Source organism: Budorcas taxicolor, chromosome 7 (assembly GCF_023091745.1).
Source record: "Budorcas taxicolor isolate Tak-1 chromosome 7, Takin1.1, whole genome shotgun sequence".
Classification (NCBI taxonomy): Eukaryota; Metazoa; Chordata; class Mammalia; order Artiodactyla; family Bovidae; genus Budorcas; species Budorcas taxicolor.
The window spans coordinates 25,694,120-25,714,813 of NC_068916.1; the positions used below are offsets into that span (position 1 = coordinate 25,694,120).

A 20,694-nucleotide genomic window follows, 5' to 3' on the forward strand; every position below is an offset into this window, starting at 1 on the left:
TAGTGCTGCTTGGTATGCTCAGTGTTTTACGTGCCTTAACAATAAAGTGTGTTCCAACATATAAAAATTATCCAGCTCAATTCAAAATACCAATCAAAGCAGGTGAAACTGGCCTCCCCACAATTCCTCATTAAAACCCGATAAGCCTGCGGTGAGGATGCAGTGATGGTTTTAAGATCTCTTATTAAAAACAAATCAGTTTATCTGAATGTACTTTCTTATCCACTCAGTTGTTTTATACTTGTCAAATGTTCGTAGCTGACTAGAATTTGAACCATCATAGTTTCTGAACAACGTTGCTAAGGAACATTCTATCATGGCATCATTAAGTCCACTAGCTCCCTACCCTAGTCTGGACATCTTTCTATCATTAATCCAATGACTTTTCAGCCATATCCCCATTCCTGTTATTTGTTTACTGTTTTTCTAGCCTTTTCTAGCCTCCTTTTTTTGTGCTGCTTGTCCATCTGTCACTTTGGCCAACTATTGGAAAATAGCCTGCCTTCAATACAAGAGGTTTAACCACGTCCAGGCACCAGATCCGGCTGTTTCTTTCCAGCTCCATCCCCCTGCCCTTGTTGCAGCTGTTCTCAGCTCAGTCTCCCCAGCCGCCTCCTCTCTGTTAGTTGCTAAAAGACCTCCTCATGAGTTTGCTCCCTCCCCCTCTGGTTCTCCTGCAATCCATTCTCCACATAGCAGCCAGACCAATTTTTTAAACCATGGGTCTGATTTCTTCATAATTGTCATTTTAGCCCGTTGAATTCAGGATAAAATCCAGCTTCCTTCACATGGTTTAGAAGCCCTTGTGTCTCTCCTGCTTCACCTTTCATTATCCTGAGTCTCCTGCATTGTGCTTTATCACTCTGACCTCCTTTAATTATTGTCACACCAAGCGCTTTTCCTTCTCAGTGTCTTTATAGGAGCTGTTCCCTCTGCAGGGAAGGCCCATCCCTACTCTTCTTTAGCAGGTCAACTCTTGCTCATCCTTCAGGTGCAAAGTTAACTAAAAATAATTTGTCAGTGTGACCTTCCCAATTCCTGCATTCCAAGTTAGACTCCTATTCTTATTTCCTCATATTTCTTCATGGTACGTGTATAACAGTGTTTAATTTAATTTTCTGTGTTTAGCACGTGTCTTTTCCCTTAGACTAGGGGCTCCATGAGCTTCCCTGGCAGCTCAGCGTGTAAAGAATCCGCCTGCCAATTCAGGAGATCCAAGAGAGGTGGATTCCTTCCCTGGGTTGGGAAGATCCCCTGGAGGAGGAAAGGGCAACCCACTCCAGTATCCTTGCCAGGAAAATTCCATGGAGAGAGGATCCTGGCAGGCTACAGTCCATGGGGTCACAAAGAAGTCGGACACAACTTCGTGACTAAACCAGGGGCTCTGTGAGGTCAAGAATCATATCTTGGTTTCCTCATCTGTAAAATGAACTTGAAAACTCTGTGGTAATTGTCCTGCTCTGAAGTTCAATATTATCTTGAAAATTACCCACATTTTTAGTGATAAAGTATCCAATGATAAAATTCACCCTAAGTAGAAATCAGAAGGAAATCTAGCCCTGGTTTTCTTTTAAACATAATCCTAGTTGATTAGATAGCTCAAAAAACACTTGAACTAATTATTTTGGCCCATGTTTGTAGCATGAACGTTTTGGATCATAGATCGGAGATCTTAGAAAATTAGAACTTTGACTTTGCCGATGAACTAAAACATATTCCATTCGGCCACTTTACATTTAAATTAAGACAAATGAAAATCTTTCTGGCTGTTTAAATATTCCATCTTCATTTCTGAACTTTACTGCTGTGTTCTCTTGACATGCAGATCTGGACGAATGTTCTAATGGAACTCACCAGTGCAGCATAAATGCTCAGTGTGTTAATACCCCAGGCTCCTACCGATGTGCCTGCTCCGAAGGGTTCACTGGAGATGGATTTACCTGCTCAGGTGGGTGAGGTCCTGATTTTCACAGAGCACTGTATATGTTTTTCTTGGAAGAAAACTGTGGTTAAAGGAGGTTGAAATTACTACCTCTGTTTTTACACTTGACTTGTAGGTGAATGTGTATTTTTGCTTACATTAAACACAAAAACTGGGAAATTTTTACAAATAATAGCTTTTATTACTATTATGTGGGCTTAATGATTGTCATTTCCTTTTATTCATTAAGTAACACGATGGCCAAAGGCAGGTTCTGATTCAGACCACCTGGATTCAGACCTTGCCTATGCTGCTTACTGGCTGTGTAGCCTTAAGCAAGTTACTTAGCCTGTGTGTCCTTAGTTTCCCCATTTTGGAATGGACATGGTGACAGTCATGATAATAATAATATTTCCCCCTTTTTTTTTATATCACCGAATGAGTGACATATGGGAAAACTATTCAGCTTCTTAAAATCTGTGACCTACCCAATCACAGTTATTTATTGTGTTTATAAAAATCTCAGTTTGTCATATGGTTTTGAAAGGATTAAATGGAATGATATCAGTAAAGAGCTCAGAAACATGCATCATAAGAGCTCAGTAAATGTGACTAAATTCATACTATATTCTTTGCAGATAAAACATCCACTCATTAGATTCATGTAAAAGGCTAGAATCATCTTGCTGGACATAAAGAACAATACTTTTCAGCTTGAAAGATAGGTGTTTCTCAGTTTAATGTACTTAAATTTAACCCCAAATTAAAAGATAATTATTTGTTATGATTATTACGTCAAGAACTCAGACTTAAAATTCCCTAATGCCTCTTTAAGAAAACATGTGTATTCAGTTGTAAAGCTTTCTTACTTTTAAACCTTGGGTGCTGCGTCTTTCTCAGCATGTCTGTGCACTGTGGTGTGAAGGCAAGGGCCTGGCCTTGGAGTCAGACACAGCTGGACTCAGACCCTGGCTCAGCCGCACATTCACTCCCTGTGACTCCTGCGGCTCCGTCGGCTACTCTTAGCCTCAGGTCCTTCCTCTTCTAAACCTCCCAGGGTTGGTGAACTAAATGAAAACATGCATGTCAGGCAACTCGCACACTCCCTGGCAAGTGTTAGGCCCTCAATAAACATTAGTTTCTGCCCTTAACCCCTTTTTCCATGTGATAGAGTCAAATAAATTGTCTTTAAGATCTATGAATAATGCTCATTTGTGTAATTAAAATAAGAATGAGATTCTTCTTTGTGTAATTAAAATTTAATGAGATTGTAATGCAAGAAACTTCCCTCATTCCCATAGAGTGTCCCCGCTTTACTTAAAAATGCTTGAATTAATGAAAGAAAGAGTTGTTCACTTTAACTCTAAAGTTTTCAAATGAGTTAATGCCATTTTAAGGTTAATTCCAATGTTCTTGGCTATCTCTAAATGATGTTGCTATCACACTGATGCATCAAATTAGCCTTAAAGAGAATGGAGACAGATGGGAGAGACATCTCATACCTCATTCCTCCTGTTTATCCTGATGGCATTGCATGTTATAGATTAAACAGCTTTACTGTCCAGCAGTATACCTTTATTTAGGTGTGTATGGATAATTGTTTGATGTTAATGAACACTAACTCAGGCCAGTGAGATTGGTTTAGTTATGGAACAGAAAAAAAAAAAACTGTGTCAGGAGATTTGGAACTTAATAGAGATGTAATTTGCTCCTTCAACAGATGTTGATGAATGTGCAGAAAACATAAATCTCTGTGAGAACGGACAGTGCCTCAACGTCCCAGGCGCATATCGCTGCGAGTGTGAGATGGGCTTCACGCCAGCCTCAGACAGTAGGTCCTGCCAAGGTGGGTCACCAGGATTCCAACTCATTTCCAAGTGGGATCAACTGCAACAAATGAAACCACAAAAAGGGCTGGCACAGGCTCCACCTGGAAGCAGAATACACAGCACATGCTCCACATATAAAAGTCATTTGTTTAAGCATGGATTATTTTGCCGAATGAATAATGATGAAGGCGGCTTTCATCTCTTATGAAGTTTTCCTGGCCAAGAGCCAATAGTTGGAACTTTGGCTTATTCAAAATTTTTTTAACTATTTCTTTTTTTTTTTTTAACTTTTTCTTTTGTTTTTAATCACTAAATGAATGACATGTGGATAAACTGTTCAGCTTTTAAAATATGATACATTATGTACCTCAATCACTGCTATGTAATGTGTTTGTCAAAATCTAGGTAGCTCATTTGTGGCGATACCTTCTTACCTGAGTCGGCTATCTGCATGTCTGGGACTGGAGGTCCTCTTCAGGGACTCATCAAGAACTGTACCTTTTGCTGAATAGTCATGTCTCCTTCCTATAAGTTATGACATCACCCCCTTTCCTGGAAATGGGACTTTGTAACTAGTGTGATATCTTTCCAAGTAAAAGAAGTTGAATTTTCTTTTACATTAGAGACTCAGTTCACATTGCATTGAGTTTGGGTCATCATTGTGTTCTTAAGAGTACATTAAAATGTAAATAAAGAAAGGAGAGGACTGAAAATGATTCATATGCCATAAGGTTTTTAACAAAATTAGTGATTCATAAAAAACCTTAAAAAAATAACTCAGGCTGGCTGCTAGGCAAAGATTTTTAAATGAAACCAGATTATAGGCTTTCCCTACGTGAGTATCTAGTCAAATGAACAGAAATAGTAAATGCCAGCTTACACACACACACACACACACACACACACACGCTTCACCAACCAAATGAAAATTATACAATCTGGGGCAGCTTAAACTAGAGCCTGACTCTGCCCCACCACCAGAAGTATCGCTGAAGAGAGAAAGTGTGTGTAAAAGATCATGGAATTTTCCATAAATATCTACCAATTTGGATCGAATAAGAACAAGAGAATGAGTAGTAGGCTCTAGGAAAATACTAGAAACTGAAAGCATTTGTGCTTCTACTTTGACCTGCTAGGTTGAGCAGAATCTAAACCATTTTATACAGAGCAGCTGTAGAATGAACTTTATTTTTTTCTTAGTCCTGCTTCTTTCTAAGCATTGAAGCCAGTTAGTAGAAACTGTGAGTCAGTATGGTCATGGAATTACATGATTTATTATGCACGTCAGCTAGACAAGAATTGGTGGGAAAAGGAACAAGTTAGCCGTATCCAGACACTTTTGCCAACATAAAATTTAAAAATTAATCCTTTATACTTAAGACAACATTTGCCCTTCATAGTTCTACTCCATTATCTGTGGCCTAGGCCCTTCTAAAACTTTTCCCAGAACCGCCCCCAAGGTGATACTAAATAGTTTCTATTTACTGTACTTCCTTCCTGTGTTGGCTTTCCCAAAATATGTCATTTCCATGTAGAGAAATCCCAATTGCCAGGGCTTCTGAGAGTGGCACACACATAGCTCACCCTCTGCTCCAGTTAGATAGATGTCAGCTTTTGAGATCCCCAAAATATAATTCTGTGGTTCTGCCTGTTTCTTCTTTGTTTTGTTGTTTCTTTTCCTATGAGATCTGGCACGTCTAGACAGTTTATCCTGAGTTACTACTTTAGTTTCTTGACATTTTTCCATCTTACTATAAATTAATGCCCCTCTGAATTAATCCTCTGATCAACATTGTCCACTCATCATCTACCTCTAATTTCTATAGTTTAAAAGTTTGCTAGAGTTGGCTGTTTCTCAGTATTCTTCACCAAAATGGAAGTGTACAAAACCTGCAGGAACCTCCTCAGGGACAGGTTAGGACTCCCATCAGGTAGAGTGAACCAAAGACAGAGCATTTCTTATGATGTCTGAAGAGAGATCAGGGGTCAGGTTCATCAACAAAGAGCACGCAGAGCCCAGCACAGGTCTTCCCATCCATGTTTCTCATCTTCCCCCACCTTATGAACCTCTGGGCCACAGAGTAGAAGCTTTAGTGAAACCCATACCCCAAGCTATCTTCCAAAGAAATCCCAAGATTAAAACAGAAGGGAGGATGTCAAGAAGTTCCATCTAAACTGTATGGGAGTACAGTTGACCTTTGAATAATGTGGGGGCTGGTGACGCCTACCCTCAGCTCGATGGGCAATCCGTGTACAACTTGTAGTCGGCCCTCGGTGTTCCCCGTTCCTCTGTTTTCATGGATCCACATATTTAACCAACCGCAGATAGTGTACTACATACGCTGCAATATTTACTACTGTGAAAAAAAAGCCATGTTTAAATAGACACATGCAGTTCAAACCTATGTTGTTCAAGCAGCAACTGTATATAAAAACTCTCAAAAGAGCTGACCAAGTAAAGTGTAAGTAAACTGAAACAACAGCTACTATGCTGTTATTTCTATGGAAATAACAACAAAAGAAGAACATACAAAAAACATAAATAATCAGTTCAAAGTAGAAGAAAATTAGTCAAGGAACAAGGGCAGATTCCATGTAGGTATGTTGTACCATAGATAATCGTAATAAAAACGTGATTGCACAAGTTCAAAGTAATTATAAGAACAGAAAATACATTGCAGAATCAGGGGAAACAAAGAAAAAACATGGGCCAATCGAGGAAAATAAGAGAACTACTAAATAGACACAGCAAAGAAGAGAGGAGATGAAAATGTAATTACCAATGAGATAAATCACAGTGGAAAAAGAGGGGGAAATAAATTAAGAAAAGACAAAGGCCGTAAGCTTAAGTATAATGGGTGTTTCTGAAGTGAAGAGTTCCTAAAAGCTGAATAGAAAAACATATTGAACAACTAAACATTTTTCTAAAATAGAAGAAAGAACTGAATATACAGGAAGGGGTAAATCATAAGACAAATTGTAAGCTTTATTGTATTTGTCAGCTTAAGTCATAGAGATTCTTCAAACTCCAGATAGAAAAGGCAAGCCTTGAACAGGACAACCAAATACACACTAGAATACTGCCCTCCCTGTTATAAGAACACATGTGACAAGAATATTATACCTCAGAGTTAGTTAGTTATATAGACAATGGACATATTCTGACATGTGAAATAATTCAGAAAGCAAGCACGTATGGGCTCTCCTTTCTTGTCTTGGTGGAAGGAAACAACACAACTTATCAGCAATGAAACAACCAATCAAGAAATAAAATGGGGAGGGGGGAAGCAGTAATTGGAGAAGTGACAATAAAAACATTATTGATTTTAAAGAATTAGTACTAAATTCTTTAGAGATTATGGTAAATGGCATGAACATTTAAAAAGTGAAAATAATACAAATAATAAAAATGAGTTGGAAGCATATATATATTCATGCTAATTTTAATCATCATTGTGTAGAATCTACTGTCTTAAAATCATTTGAATTTAACATAAAGCCAAAAGGTGATAAGGTTTTAGTATTTTTCATCAATTCTTTATGTTAGTATTTCAGAAGCTACTGACATAATGAAAAACTGATTTGATGCTTGAAAATGGTTCACTCTCTCTGAATATGCATTAAGAAATATCAGTTTTGGGAATATTGTTCATCCAATTATGAGAAGTCTGGATAGAAGCATTTTTGAGTGATTTTTGTTTTTGCTGTCTTATTTTCTGTGTTGTTTCCTATCTTTTCTGTTTCTTATCAATACTTTTCTATATTGTTCAAATTTCTGAATATGCATCAATTTTATAAAAAGAAGACATATTCTTTTAAAAAACCTTATTTCACACTTTTCATCATTCCAATGGAAGTTATTTGTAATAAAATTCATTTAAAAGTAAAATGCATACACATAGGGCTGATAATACAATTACATTTACATTTACAGCTTAATGCAACTCAGTTATAAACTAACTTAATGAGTCTTTACCCATTTATGTAAAAAGAATAACTTTATTGACCCAACACAAGTAAAGACAACTTGCATATCAGTTGAACTTCTAAACACAGTTTAAACCATACTTTAAATATAAGATAATTGAAATGCTTTATTTTAACTATCATGAAAGACCCTTTTATACTTAAGATACAACTGTCTTGAGACAGCATTTTAGAATGACTTGTCTAGTCTCGCCTGAAATGGCATGCCTGGTCTGCATTCTCAGAATATGAGGTTATTTGTGTACAAAAATGTCCATCCTCTTCCTATGAGTAAAAATACAGATTATTTCTACAGCTGGACAGACATACATATGCCTTCATTTTCATATGAATGAGGAGTAATAACTTCTCATTTATTTTGAGTTAAAGCTTCATGGAAGACTTTTATAACCTAAATTTATGACTTCAGGCCAACAGAGATGTTTTAATGAAATTGAAGGAATGTGGGGCAATGATGATCTTATTACACACTACTGGGGAAAAAATTCTTTCCCTCTTTATAACTGACCTTATTAAAACAGGTCAGATTACAGAATAAAAAAGTTTAAATAAGTTAAACTTAAATAATTTAAAAGATACATTTAATATTTAAAATGTTATATATTTTACATGTAGATATTTCTAAAACATCTGAAGTTTTCATTATTACAATCTTTGAATTTGTTTTTATTTTTCATTTTTTTATAATCTTATTCCCTTCACATGTTTGTACTTAATTAAAAAAAAAAATGTTTAAGCCCCAGGCCCATTTTTTCTTAAGTAATTTACAACCCGAGACAGTTAAAATACTGTCAATAAAATGAAATAATATCCTTTTGTCTCTGCTCCATCTGAATGTTAGTTGGTTGCTGTTTACATGACATCCCTGGTCAAAGTAAAAGAAAATTTTTTGCTCCATAAAAACATCTGAGGAGATGGAATAATTTATTAATGTCATCCAGTAAATTGAAATCTTTATAATCAAGAGATTACTATTTTTTTTAATCTCCAGATATTGATGAATGCTCCTTCCAAAATATTTGTGTCTTTGGAACATGTAATAATTTGCCTGGAATGTTTCATTGTATCTGTGATGATGGTTATGAATTGGACAGAACAGGAGGGAACTGTACAGGTATGGCCAGTTAAGGGCTTAATTGTATTCTTATTAATTGAAAAGAACGCTTTGTGCTAGACATAAAAGTTCCCCAAATTTCTGCTTAGCCTGCTATGCTTCAGGTTATGCATTTTTTTTTGAAAAAGGAAATTACATTCTGATACATTTATTTTTAACTGTGAGATTGATTTATTGTAAACAGCTTAATTTTACATATTCAACATGAAATTAGTAAAATATCTCTGTATATATTTATGATGTCCACATATGTGTACAGTTATACATATATTTAAGTTTAATTCAAGCAAGAAATGATAGCATGGTTTCCTTCAGAATTGCAACATTTCAATATTATTTCTTTATTTATTTATTAAAGATATTAAATGATACCATCATGAATACTGTCTGATTGATATGGAAACTGCTCTAGGTGTATACAAGGATTTCATTGTACTGAGTCCCTCCTAAAGAGTTTTAGTCTACTGACGTTCAGAATTTCCACCAAATCCTTCGGAACAGCAGTATGCACAAGGAAAGTAAAGATGTTGATGTGGGCATTCTAAATGTTTTTCCTAGATATTGATGAGTGTGCAGATCCAATAAACTGTGTGAACGGCTTGTGTGTCAACACTCCCGGTCGCTATGAGTGTAACTGTCCACCCGATTTCCAGCTGAACCCCACCGGTGTGGGGTGTGTTGGTAAGTAAAAGCAATATAAAACCAACAGATAGAAGCACATAGAGTTAAATACCTCTACTGTCTTGATAATGAACTGTAATATGGGCATTTGCTACAGTTAACTTAAAGTAGTACTCCTTTACCTTAAGTAAACTAGATTGACAAAATACATGGTCACTTTTATTCTGCTAATCTTCCAGGTCATATTTTGAAACAGGAATTTTTGAGACATCTAGTCCCACATCCTCCTCTCACAGACTTGGGAACCACGGCCCTAGAGGTGCAGTCACTTGTTTTAAGGTCGCAGAGCTTGCAAATGGCAGAGCTGAAGCAGTGTCCCCAAATTGTCTGGCTACCTGTCCAATGTATTGACCAGGACAGATGCCTTTGAAATGTGGACTCAGTTTTACAAAATGAATATGTTTCAGGTTCATGCATGACAGTTGACAAGGCAAGCAATTAATGGTATTTATGCCATTAGTTATATAATTCTTCAAAACCAAGGGGAAAAAAACCTGTATTTCTATAGGTAGAAGAAAAACTTATCTTTCTGTAGGTATGAGAAAAACCTATATTTATATAGGTATATATTTCTTCAAAACCAAGAAAATATGGAATAAAATTTGTTATTAAATTCCCATTAAAAATTTTAATAAGGTTGTTTGTGCTTTTTTCTTCTGCAAATTATTTTCAAAATTACTTACAAATATGAAAAGTAAAAAGGTTTGTTGGATGCAGATGGCAGATAACAGTGACTGTTTTTCCTAAGAGGAGAACCAGCAGTTCCTCTTGAGGCTCTTTATATCAAAGAAAGTAATATCATCACAGGCCCATCCAGAAACATAAGGAAACATGTTCAGTGCCTTGTTATTTGTGGTGGCAAGAATTTAGAAACCATTTTTGGAGAGTGGGTTGATTAAAAAAGAATGGCAGTTGGGCACTGTGGAGTTAACAGTATGTTATAAAGGTAGAATGAGGCAAATGACAAATACCATTCACAGAAATTTAAAATGTGCACAAAAAACCCCCAAAATACAAGTTTTGCAACAGCACAGACCATAAAAAGTAATATTAAGCACTTTCCAATGTTTGAGTAGGGGAAGAGGAAGGAGATGGAGAGCAGGGATAAAAGGGAAAGAGTGGTAGGGAGGAAAGAAAGGGAGGATGAATGAATACACGCCTAGTAAGAGCAGAACCTTGAGTTAACACTTCTGTCAGCACCTGAGATTCGGCAACAAAAATAAAACTTAATTGAGAAAAGAAAGTAAAAGAATGAAAAGCTGCCCAAGTGGTTATAATGTGCAGCTGGAGATGAAGACTCCTTGGTAGACTGTAAAGAACTTTGGCTTGTACTCTGATTTGAGATGGGATGCATGGGAAGTGGCCTGACCCCAGGTTATGCTTCTGAAGGAAGCTATGGTAGGAAAAATAGACTGTAGGTGGGTCAGGAGATGAGTTAGAAATGGTTGCAGTAGTCCAGGTGAGGGGTGACGGTGGCTTGAACTCAGGTTGCAGTGATGTTGTAAGTGGTAAGCAGTGGTAAGTCATCAGATTCCAGGTATATTTTGAAGGTAGTGTTGACAGATCCTATTAACTGGATTGAATAAGGAGTCAAAGTTTGACTCCAAAGTTTAGAGCCTGAGCAGTTTTAAAAAATGAGTTTTCTGTTTATTGAAAATGCAAAAAAAGCCTGGGAGAGGATTGGAGCAGGTTTTTTATGTGGAGGCAAGAGTATCAAGTGTTTGACTTTAGACACGGTATCTTTAAAATAGCTCTTAAATACTTGCTGCTGCTACTGCTGCTAAGCCGCTTCAGTCGTGTCCGACTGTGCAACCCCATAGACGGCTGCTCACCAGGCTTCCCCGTCCCTGGGATTCTCCAAGCAAGAATACTGGAGTGGGTTGCTGTTTCCTTCTCCAGTGCGTGAAAGTAAAGTCGGTCAGTTGTGTCCGACTCTTAGCGACTCCATGGACTGCAGCCTACTCACGCTCCTCCGACTGTGGGATTTCCCAGGCAAGAGTACTGGAGTGGGTTGCCATTACCTTTTCCGCTTAGATACCTAAGAGGAGAAATAAAATACTAGGCACTTGGAAGAAGGATCTGGAGTTCAGGGGAGAGGTGAAAGATGGAACCACAAATTTGATCATGTTTAGGGTGATGGAACTAATGAGGTGATCTGGATGGTATTCATAGATACAAGAAGAAGTTTGAGAGGCACTTATTCTCTTAAATATCCTTTCTAAACTTGTTACAGACTGACTCTTCCAAAACTTGCAAAGCTTGATGTGCAAATTGAAACAAAACTGTAGGAGAATAAAGATTATGGGAAGGAGAGGAAGGAGGTTGCATTATCACCATTTTCTGTAATAGGATACATTGCTTTAACTGATACTGGATTTCATTTCCTTTGTTGATAAACTCATGATATAGACTGATTGATTATTAGGAAACGTTTTTTTGCATTCATTTTATTAAAGGTCCAGAATGTCCCAGGTGAGTAATTGCTTACTCTCTTTAGCCCATGAACTATATGGATGTCTAAACATGGGAAATTGTTGTAATTGATTTAATTCCTACAACTTGGAAAAACTGTAAAGCAAGTGGTGATTTCGTGCAGGGAGTTAATGTACAGAATTTGAATTTCATCGTTTGAGTGACCGTTCTCCAAAATGACATTCTTACTACTGTAAGGTGCATTGTAAACTCCCGTGTTGCTCCGCAGACAACCGCGTGGGCAACTGCTACCTGAAGTTCGGTCCTCGGGGCGACGGGAGCCTGTCCTGCAACACTGAGATTGGGGTGGGCGTCAGCCGCTCCTCCTGCTGCTGCTCTCTGGGGAAGGCCTGGGGGAACCCCTGCGAGACCTGCCCCCCTGTCAATAGCAGTGAGTATGAAGCTCAGGAAGAGGGACCCTCTGGTAGCTGAAGACTAGCTGCCGAATTCTTCTGGTGCTGGGGACAGGAGAGAAAGTGAGAGTCCACACTTTGAATCGGGACTACTTTCAGTGATTATGCTAAAACCAGCCGAGAAGCCTTCATATAAAAGGAATCTGAATTCCTCTCTTCTTGTTTTTCTTGATATGATGAAAAGAGAAAACAATTTTTAACCACAATCCACTATGAAGGATGATAATATCAGTTCTCCCTGGTATCACAGATAAAGGCCATTCCTGCTTCTTTTCCAGAGTTGTTTTAGTTGAGGTTCATAGACGTGTTGTATTCCTCAAGTCCAGCCAGGTTATATCTTAAATGGAAATGTGTGTCCTGACATGAGCATAGGTGAAACTCAACACTGTTGAATCTTTGAGTTTTCATTTACTAGCCTAAAAAAGTTGTTGATATAAATTTTCTGAAAATAGTTTTTTCTTTAATTAAAAACAAATGGGTTTTGTTATTTTACTTTGTAATTTATGAAGTAATGATCTTATTTCAAGTAGAATGTTAATATACTTTTAAGGATACTGTTTGAAAAGGCACCTAGGAAAACACAGATACACCCCTTAGGATATGTGCTTTGAGCTTGGCAGTTGTTAAGTGCTAATTCATTGTCTCAGCCTCTTGCACACAGGTTATCAAATTTCTTTTTCTTTCCCTCATTTTGTAGCTGAATATTACACTTTGTGTCCTGGAGGTGAAGGCTTCAGACCTAACCCCATTACAATCATCTTAGAAGGTGAGTATACCTCTGATGGCACCAGATTTAAACAAGAGCTTACTTTAGAGAAAAGCTGGTAGAAAAGTTAGAACAGTCCAGACAAGATAATTTTGCAAAATTACAGGTAGACAGTTGCCAGTTTGCTGAAAAATCATCCATAAGTCAGAAAGACTTGATCCATTGCAGTAGTGTGTGATTGTTCTGCAGGGAAACTCTTTTTATAATTATCCCCAACTTTCACCATTGTTAGATTTAGTTATTGCTCTTTTCAGATTATAGCGGAGTTCCATGACTAAGCCGGGGGAATTCATGATCACAATAAACCTCCTGTCTTAAGTGTGCATTCTCTTGGATGCATGGACGTCTGCAGGTCTTAGAGTACCACACATTTGAAAGCCCTCAGAGTGGCTCTCGTCTTTCATGATAGTATCTGAGCTGTCTCCCTTTTTGCAGATATTGATGAATGCCAGGAGTTACCAGGACTCTGCCAGGGTGGAAACTGTATTAACACTTTCGGTAGCTTCCAGTGTGAGTGCCCTCAAGGCTACTACCTCAGCGAGGAAACGCGCATCTGTGAAGGTGAGATGAATTCATACCTAAAAGTTATTAGTGCTATTTAAAACAAAATTACTGGTCAGGTCTGGAGAAAAGAGTCCATCTTCAAGGTTTATCAAGGGATATGAGGAGACTGGTTCATAGTTTTTTTTCTTTTCGGTCAGTGCTTCTAAGTTGTATAATGATGCATGCATGCCAGGTCACTTCAGTTGTGTCTGACTCTTTGTGACCCCATCGACTGTAGCCGACCAGACTCCTCTGTCCACGGGGATTCACCAGACAAGAATACTGGAGTGGGCTGCCATGCCCTCCTCCAAAGGTTCTTCTTGACCCAGGAATTGAACCTGGGTCTCCTGCCTTGCAGGCAGATTCTTTACCATCTGAGCCACCAGGGAAGCCCTGTATGATGATAGCTAAATTAATTTACAGATTATTTGCAGCAATTTACTATTATTGTTCTCTGAGTAAATGGGTTGATGATAGAGGGAGAGAGCTGAAATAGTAAGAAAGCATTCAATATAGGTTATTAACTCATATTTTAACTTTATATTTTATATAGAAAAATATGTATGTTTGAAGTGAGACCATTAGGTTAATACTTTCAGTAACTTTTTAATGTTGAACAACAGCATATGAAACAGTTCAAAGGTTATGCAGATGCCTTTCTTGGTTCCATCCCCCACTTCTCATGTGGCAGTGTAATCATCCTTGAGGGGTCTGGTCTTCCCACTAGACTGGGAGCTTCTTGAAGCAAGGGCCACATCCAATTCATCTTTATAGCTATAAGTTCTAGCTTACAGTAGAATCTCAGTATTTATTTATGGAATGAGTGAATGAATGCTTCTAAAAATAAACATTAAACATGTAGTGTAATTATTTCCATTATAACTTTTCTATTGGAACATTTTAGATAAGCGCATCTGGAAGAAATATGCTTTAATAAGGAGAATAACCAGAAACTGTGCTACTTCTAGAATCTCTGAATGGGTGTTAATTTGAAAGGAGCTATAAAGAAAAAGGCATTTCTAAGTGCCTTCAATTTAAAACTGGCACTAAAATTTGATTTCAGTAACGTAAGAGGAAGTAGCTTTAAAGCAATTCCATCTGAAGAGTATGAAATTTCAGTTTAAAAATATAGGCACCATTGAAGTTATTTTTTTGCCACTTTGGAATAATTTATTTTGATCACCTTTATTTTTAAATGTTAGATTTTTATTTTTCTGAAGAAGGGCATATTGTATGTGACATAAATGCATGTTGGGGGTGTTTCCTATGTAATTGCTTTAAATTCTAAATTTTATAAAAAGTAAGATGAATTCTATAAAAATTAAAATTGGGGGACTCAGCCATATGCTTTGTTCAGTTATTTAAGTCACGTAAATTCATGGGGAAAATATTTACTAATTAATGGATATTCTTGCATCCCGTAGACATCGATGAGTGTTTTGCACATCCTGGTGTGTGTGGGCCTGGGACCTGCTACAACACCCTGGGCAATTACACCTGCATTTGCCCACCTGAGTACATGCAGGTCAATGGAGGCCACAACTGCATGGGTAGGTAAAGCTCGGAAGTTGATGAGGTCACTGTTGCTGGCTTCCTGGCCCCATCAGTTATCTAGGAGGCAAACGTGTCATAATTATTCAGAAAGTTTGGAAGTTAAATCTCTATGAATAGTAAAGTATTTCAAAGTCTTATAAACTTATGGCTGTGTATCAGATTTTTAATATATTTTGGCTACATAGTTACATGTTATAAAGCATGAGTCTGAGGTAGAAAATTTCAACAAATATTGTAATTATATATTCTTAAATACTTTTATTTTCCATTCATATAAATTGAACATTGTTTTACAAATAAGAGAACATTCAAAATCTAATATGTAATGCTTTTTAAATTAAATGCATTTGAATAGAGAAATATCTATTAACTTTGTCCCCCCAAGAAAATTAAAAGTAAAATCCCTTACTTAAAAACAGGAAAGACGCGTAACTAAAAATGATTTGTGTTCAACTTAAAGAATTATTTTAAGATGCTTCCACATGACCATGAAAACTTTCAGAGTTAGTCGAGGAATTTTAGTGTTTCCAGGTGTATGGGGTTTATTATTAGCTGCTGGCTGGCAGGATGGGTTGGCATTTTTGTTTTTCTCTATGTAGACATGAGAAAAAGCTTCTGCTACCGGAGCTATAATGGAACCACTTGTGAGAATGAGTTGCCTTTTAATGTGACAAAGAGGATGTGCTGCTGCACATACAATGTGGGCAAAGCCTGGAACAAACCTTGTGAACCGTGCCCAACGCCAGGAACAGGTAAGCACACAGCACCTGCTTCTGCAGGCAGCCAGGTCAGTGACACGGGGAGGCATGTAACACTAGAGTGAAAACACGGGTGCGAAACGCAGACATAGTTCTGAAAAGATCCAGGAATTCGCATGCTTAGTTTCTCAGGCAGCCAGTCCTCTTTAAGGTCCAGACACTGATTTCTGAGATGTCCCTTGAGTAAAGTCTAGATCCTGAAAATAAGCCCCATTGCTGAAGAGTTAGAATTTTATAACACCAGTCCATTTAAACATGCTGCTTTAATTACTCTTCTCTTCATAAAAGAAGTATTTATTGAGAATCTATTTGTGTCATTGTGTTACACTTAGAAGGTGTCATTTTGATAAATTGTGATTATTTAAATTCCAACGTGCTCATTAAGTTTGGTCTTGGAAAACATGCCAAAAAAAAAAATGGATTTGATGAGCAAACTTTATGTAAAAGCAACTTGGTATCAGAGTTCTCCTTATATATCCATTCCCTCAAACTTACGTGAAATTTTTAGACAGCAAAGAGAACTGGTCTTTACACAGTAAAATTTTTTTCCAGACACAGATTCTCTTGAAAGAAAAACTGAAAGGTAATGGAGACAAGAGCAACAGAATCATCTTAAAATTGTTGCCCACTCAGGTTCTTTTATGACCTGAAAAGTGGTCACTCTTAATAGCTGTAGATACTAACAGTTGAACCAATAGGACAAATAAGAAACAATGGTTATGCATTTGTTACCAAATACAGTATTATTTAGGGTACAGTTATTAAAATATTTCATTTAACACGATGAAATGAAATTAAGGAGAGACGCGGGAAAGTGATATATAGGGCCTTTTTCAGTGGCTCAAATTCAATGGGCAAATGGATTTTCTCTTTTGTATTGAAGTATAATTGATAAATAATATTGTATTACTTTCAGGATTAAAGCACAGTGGTTTGACATTTATACACATTATGGATTTATCTCCACGATAAGTCTAGTAACCATACGTCCTCGCACAATTTTATTGCAATTTTATTGACTATATTCCTTATGCTGAACATTACTTTGCTGTGACTTATTTATATTATAGCTGGAAATATGTACCTCTTAATCCCGCACATCTATTTTTGCCCTACCCCCTACGCCCCTCCCCTCTGGCAGGCACCAGGTTTTTCTTTATAACAGAGATTCTTATTTCTGTTTTGTTTGTTTATTTGTTTTGCTTTTTAGATTCCATGTATAAGTGAAATCATACATTGCTCGTCTTTCTTGGTCTCACTTACCTCACTTAGCAAAATACCCTCTAGATTGATCTATGTTGTTGAAAGCGGCAAGATTTCAACAACATGGCTGAGTAATAATGTGTGTGTGTATATATATACACGCACACATACAATATACCATCTTGTTTATCTGTTTGCACATCAGCGGGCACTTAGGTTGCTTCCGTATCTTGGCCCTTGTAAATAATGCTACAGAAAACATAGGAATGTATATGTCTTTTTGAATTAGTGTTTTGTTTTCTTCAGATAGATGCTCAGAGATGGAATTGCCAAACTATGGCAGTTTTAATTTTTGAGAAACCTCCATGCTGTTTTCCATAGTGACTGTACCAATTTACATTCCTACCAATAGTATATAAGAGTTGCCATTTCTTCTCACCTTCACCAGCACTTGTTATTTGTGATCTTTTTGATAACAGCCATTCTGACAGGTATGAGGTGACACCTCATTTACATTTCACTGATAATCGGTGATGTTGAGCATCTTTTCATGTGTCTGTTGGCCATCTGGGTGTTTTCCTTAGAAAAATGTCTATTCAAGTGGTCTGCCCATTTTTAACTGGATTATTTGCATTTTTTATATTGAGTTGTGAGTATTCTTTATATTTTGACATTAACCCCTTTTGGATATATCATTTGCAGACATCTCATTCTATTCAGTATATTGCCTTTTCCTTCTGTAGATGGTTTCCTTCACTGTGCAAAAGCTTTTTAGTTTGATATAGTCCAATTCATTTATTTTTATTTTTTTTTCCCTTGCCTGAAGAGAAAGATTCAAAAAAATATTGCAAAGACCAATGTTGGAGAGCATCCTGCTTATGTTTTCTACTAGGAGTTTTATGGTTTTCAGTCTCACGTTTAAGTCTCCAATCTGTTCAGAGTTTTATTTTTTTATATGGTGTAAGAAAGTGGCCAGTTGCAGCCTTAGGCAAGTGGCTATCAGTTTTCCCAGCACTGTTTATTGAAGGGATTGTGTTTTCCCCACTTAACAATCTGGGCTCTCAGATGGCACTTGGAGTATAGTTTTCTGTATGTTACCTGATACTAGTTTCAAGAGTTTTATTCCTGTGTGTGGCAGTGGGCATTCGAAGACTTATGCTACTTAAAAATTCGAATTCCTAAAACGTCCTGTTAGTTTGGTGAATTACGTGTAGTAGTGACTCTCATGCTGCTGCTGCTGCTGCTGCTAAGTCGCTTCAGTCGTGTCCGACTCTGTGTGACCCCATAGACGGCAGCCCACCAGGCTCCCCCGTCCCTGGGATTCTCCAGGCAAGAACACTGGAGTGGGTTGCCATTTCCTTCTCCAGTGCATGAAAGTGAAGTCACTCAGTCGTGTCCGACTCTTAGCAACCCCAGGGACTGCAGCCCACCAGGCTCCTCCGTCCATGGGATTTTCCAGGCAAGAGTACTGGAGTGGCGTGCCATTGCCTTCTCTGAGTGACTCTCATAGTCTCTGTTTTATTCCATGAGACATTGTTTTTGATGCCTGAAATTTCACGTTCCAACAAACAGACGTTTATGTTAAAAAAGATAAAAGTCGTGGCTCATTCATTACTCATTGTGAACATGTTTCACCACTACAGAATTATCTTTGCATGCCTATGCCTTTGTGCAATTCTAATTCTTTTTTAAATTTGTACACTAACCTAGTTTTTCAATTTACATAAGTTGGATCATTTTCAAAGCCCTGCGTATCAAAATAAAAAGAGCTTAAATGCCTTAAGTAGATATTTTGAACTCATAATGATTTACTTATTTTCTAGTATCCGAGCAGTAAAATGTTTAATGATGATAAGAACAGCAATAATGATACAAGAATGCCTAGATTCATTCACTCCATGCAAAAACTGATATTGTAGTCAAATAAATATAATTGAATTAAAGTGTCTTGTTGTGAATAATATAAAATATATTTGCCAGTTAAAGTAATACTATAAAAAGTGTTGTTTTGAAGGAGTATGAGAATTTTAAGAGTGTATTTGCTTTGTTTATATTTTAAAGCTGACTTTAAAACCATATGTGGAAATATTCCTGGATTCACCTTTGACATTCACACTGGAAAAGCTGTTGGTGAGTTTTTCTAGATTATGTTTCTTTTAATACATATATGTAGCATTTTGTAAAAATTTGTTCAGTGTTTTTTAAGTTTAAAGTATCATAAAAGATAATACTTTGGATTTGGATCTGATATAGTTCGATAAGAAAGAGTAGCATGTTTACAGATAACCAAGTATTAATAGTGGGATTAGTCCGTCAGCCTGGAGTGGGTTGCTAGCCTGGTGATTGAGTTATGATATCATAGTTATGTGACTACCTCAAGATTTCATACATATAAGCTAAAGCTTTAGTTTTTCTCATTATGAATATTGTATTATCAATACATGATTCTAAGTAATCCACTTTATTTTATTAACCTTTATTGTCTGTTTTCATGGTGTATGTTTAAGTTTTGTATGTATTTTTACAGTATTCTTCTCCCTATCTACTTACGAATTTGCAGAATTATTAATTATATACATTTCTTTCTTCTGAATGTGCTTTCTCTTGCACAGGCTACTTTTCTTCCTCAAAGATTAAATGAACAATATAATTGTTAATGTCCATTATCAATGCACAGATAACAAAGGACATAAAATTAGGAAAATACAGTTGACTTTATCAAATGAGTAATAGCAATTAGGTAAGCCTGACATGTAACTTAAGAGGAAGCTTGATTCCCTAGGAAGTTCATTTGCTCTATTGACGCTAGTATCACTTGGTATATTTGAGCAACTACTTCCATTCTTTCCTTACTGTTCAAAGGAAATAATATTTTGTAGTCTATATGCTTTCATAAACCACAAAATCACTCATACCAGTATAGGATTGATTTTTGAGACTGAGTGTGTGTTTACCATTATTCAGTGTTTTATGATAAATACATTAAGCAAAACCATATATTTGATCAAATCTGTTCAATTGCAGACATTGATGAATGTAAAGAGATTCCAGGCATTTGTGCAAATGGTGTGTGCATTAACCAAATTGGCAGTTTCCGCTGTGAATGCCCTACGGGATTCAGCTACAATGACCTGCTGCTGGTCTGCGAAGGTAATCTGAGCAATAAGTGACCTTATCCAGGAAAGTTCGGCAGACATAACTGGTTTCTAGAAGTTTTCTGACTTACTGTTTCTACTACAGCATTTAGGAGTTGATCACCAAATTGATTAAGTGAATGTAACACTGATGCCATAATGAAGTTTGAAAATGGAATTGTTGCTCTTTCAGATATCGATGAGTGCAGCAATGGCGATAACCTGTGCCAGCGAAATGCAGACTGCATCAACAGTCCAGGCAGCTACCGATGCGAGTGCGCTGCAGGTTTCAAACTTTCACCCAACGGAGCCTGTGTAG

At 37.0% G+C, this 20,694-nt stretch overlaps 1 protein-coding gene across 1 annotated transcript in view; it reads left to right on the forward strand.

The window, feature by feature from the left end:
• FBN2 (fibrillin 2) overlaps positions 1-20,694 on the forward strand; it is a 224,383-nt gene that overhangs the window by 170,792 nt on the left and 32,897 nt on the right. The window contains exons 33-44 of the mRNA XM_052644439.1: positions 1,826-1,948; positions 3,642-3,767; positions 8,729-8,851; positions 9,410-9,532; positions 12,234-12,395; positions 13,115-13,183; positions 13,619-13,744; positions 15,151-15,276; positions 15,880-16,032; positions 19,303-19,371; positions 20,266-20,391; positions 20,569-20,694. Of these exons, the coding sequence (XP_052500399.1) occupies positions 1,826-1,948; positions 3,642-3,767; positions 8,729-8,851; positions 9,410-9,532; positions 12,234-12,395; positions 13,115-13,183; positions 13,619-13,744; positions 15,151-15,276; positions 15,880-16,032; positions 19,303-19,371; positions 20,266-20,391; positions 20,569-20,694 (1,452 nt within the window). The remainder of the gene's footprint in view (positions 1-1,825; positions 1,949-3,641; positions 3,768-8,728; positions 8,852-9,409; positions 9,533-12,233; positions 12,396-13,114; positions 13,184-13,618; positions 13,745-15,150; positions 15,277-15,879; positions 16,033-19,302; positions 19,372-20,265; positions 20,392-20,568) is intronic.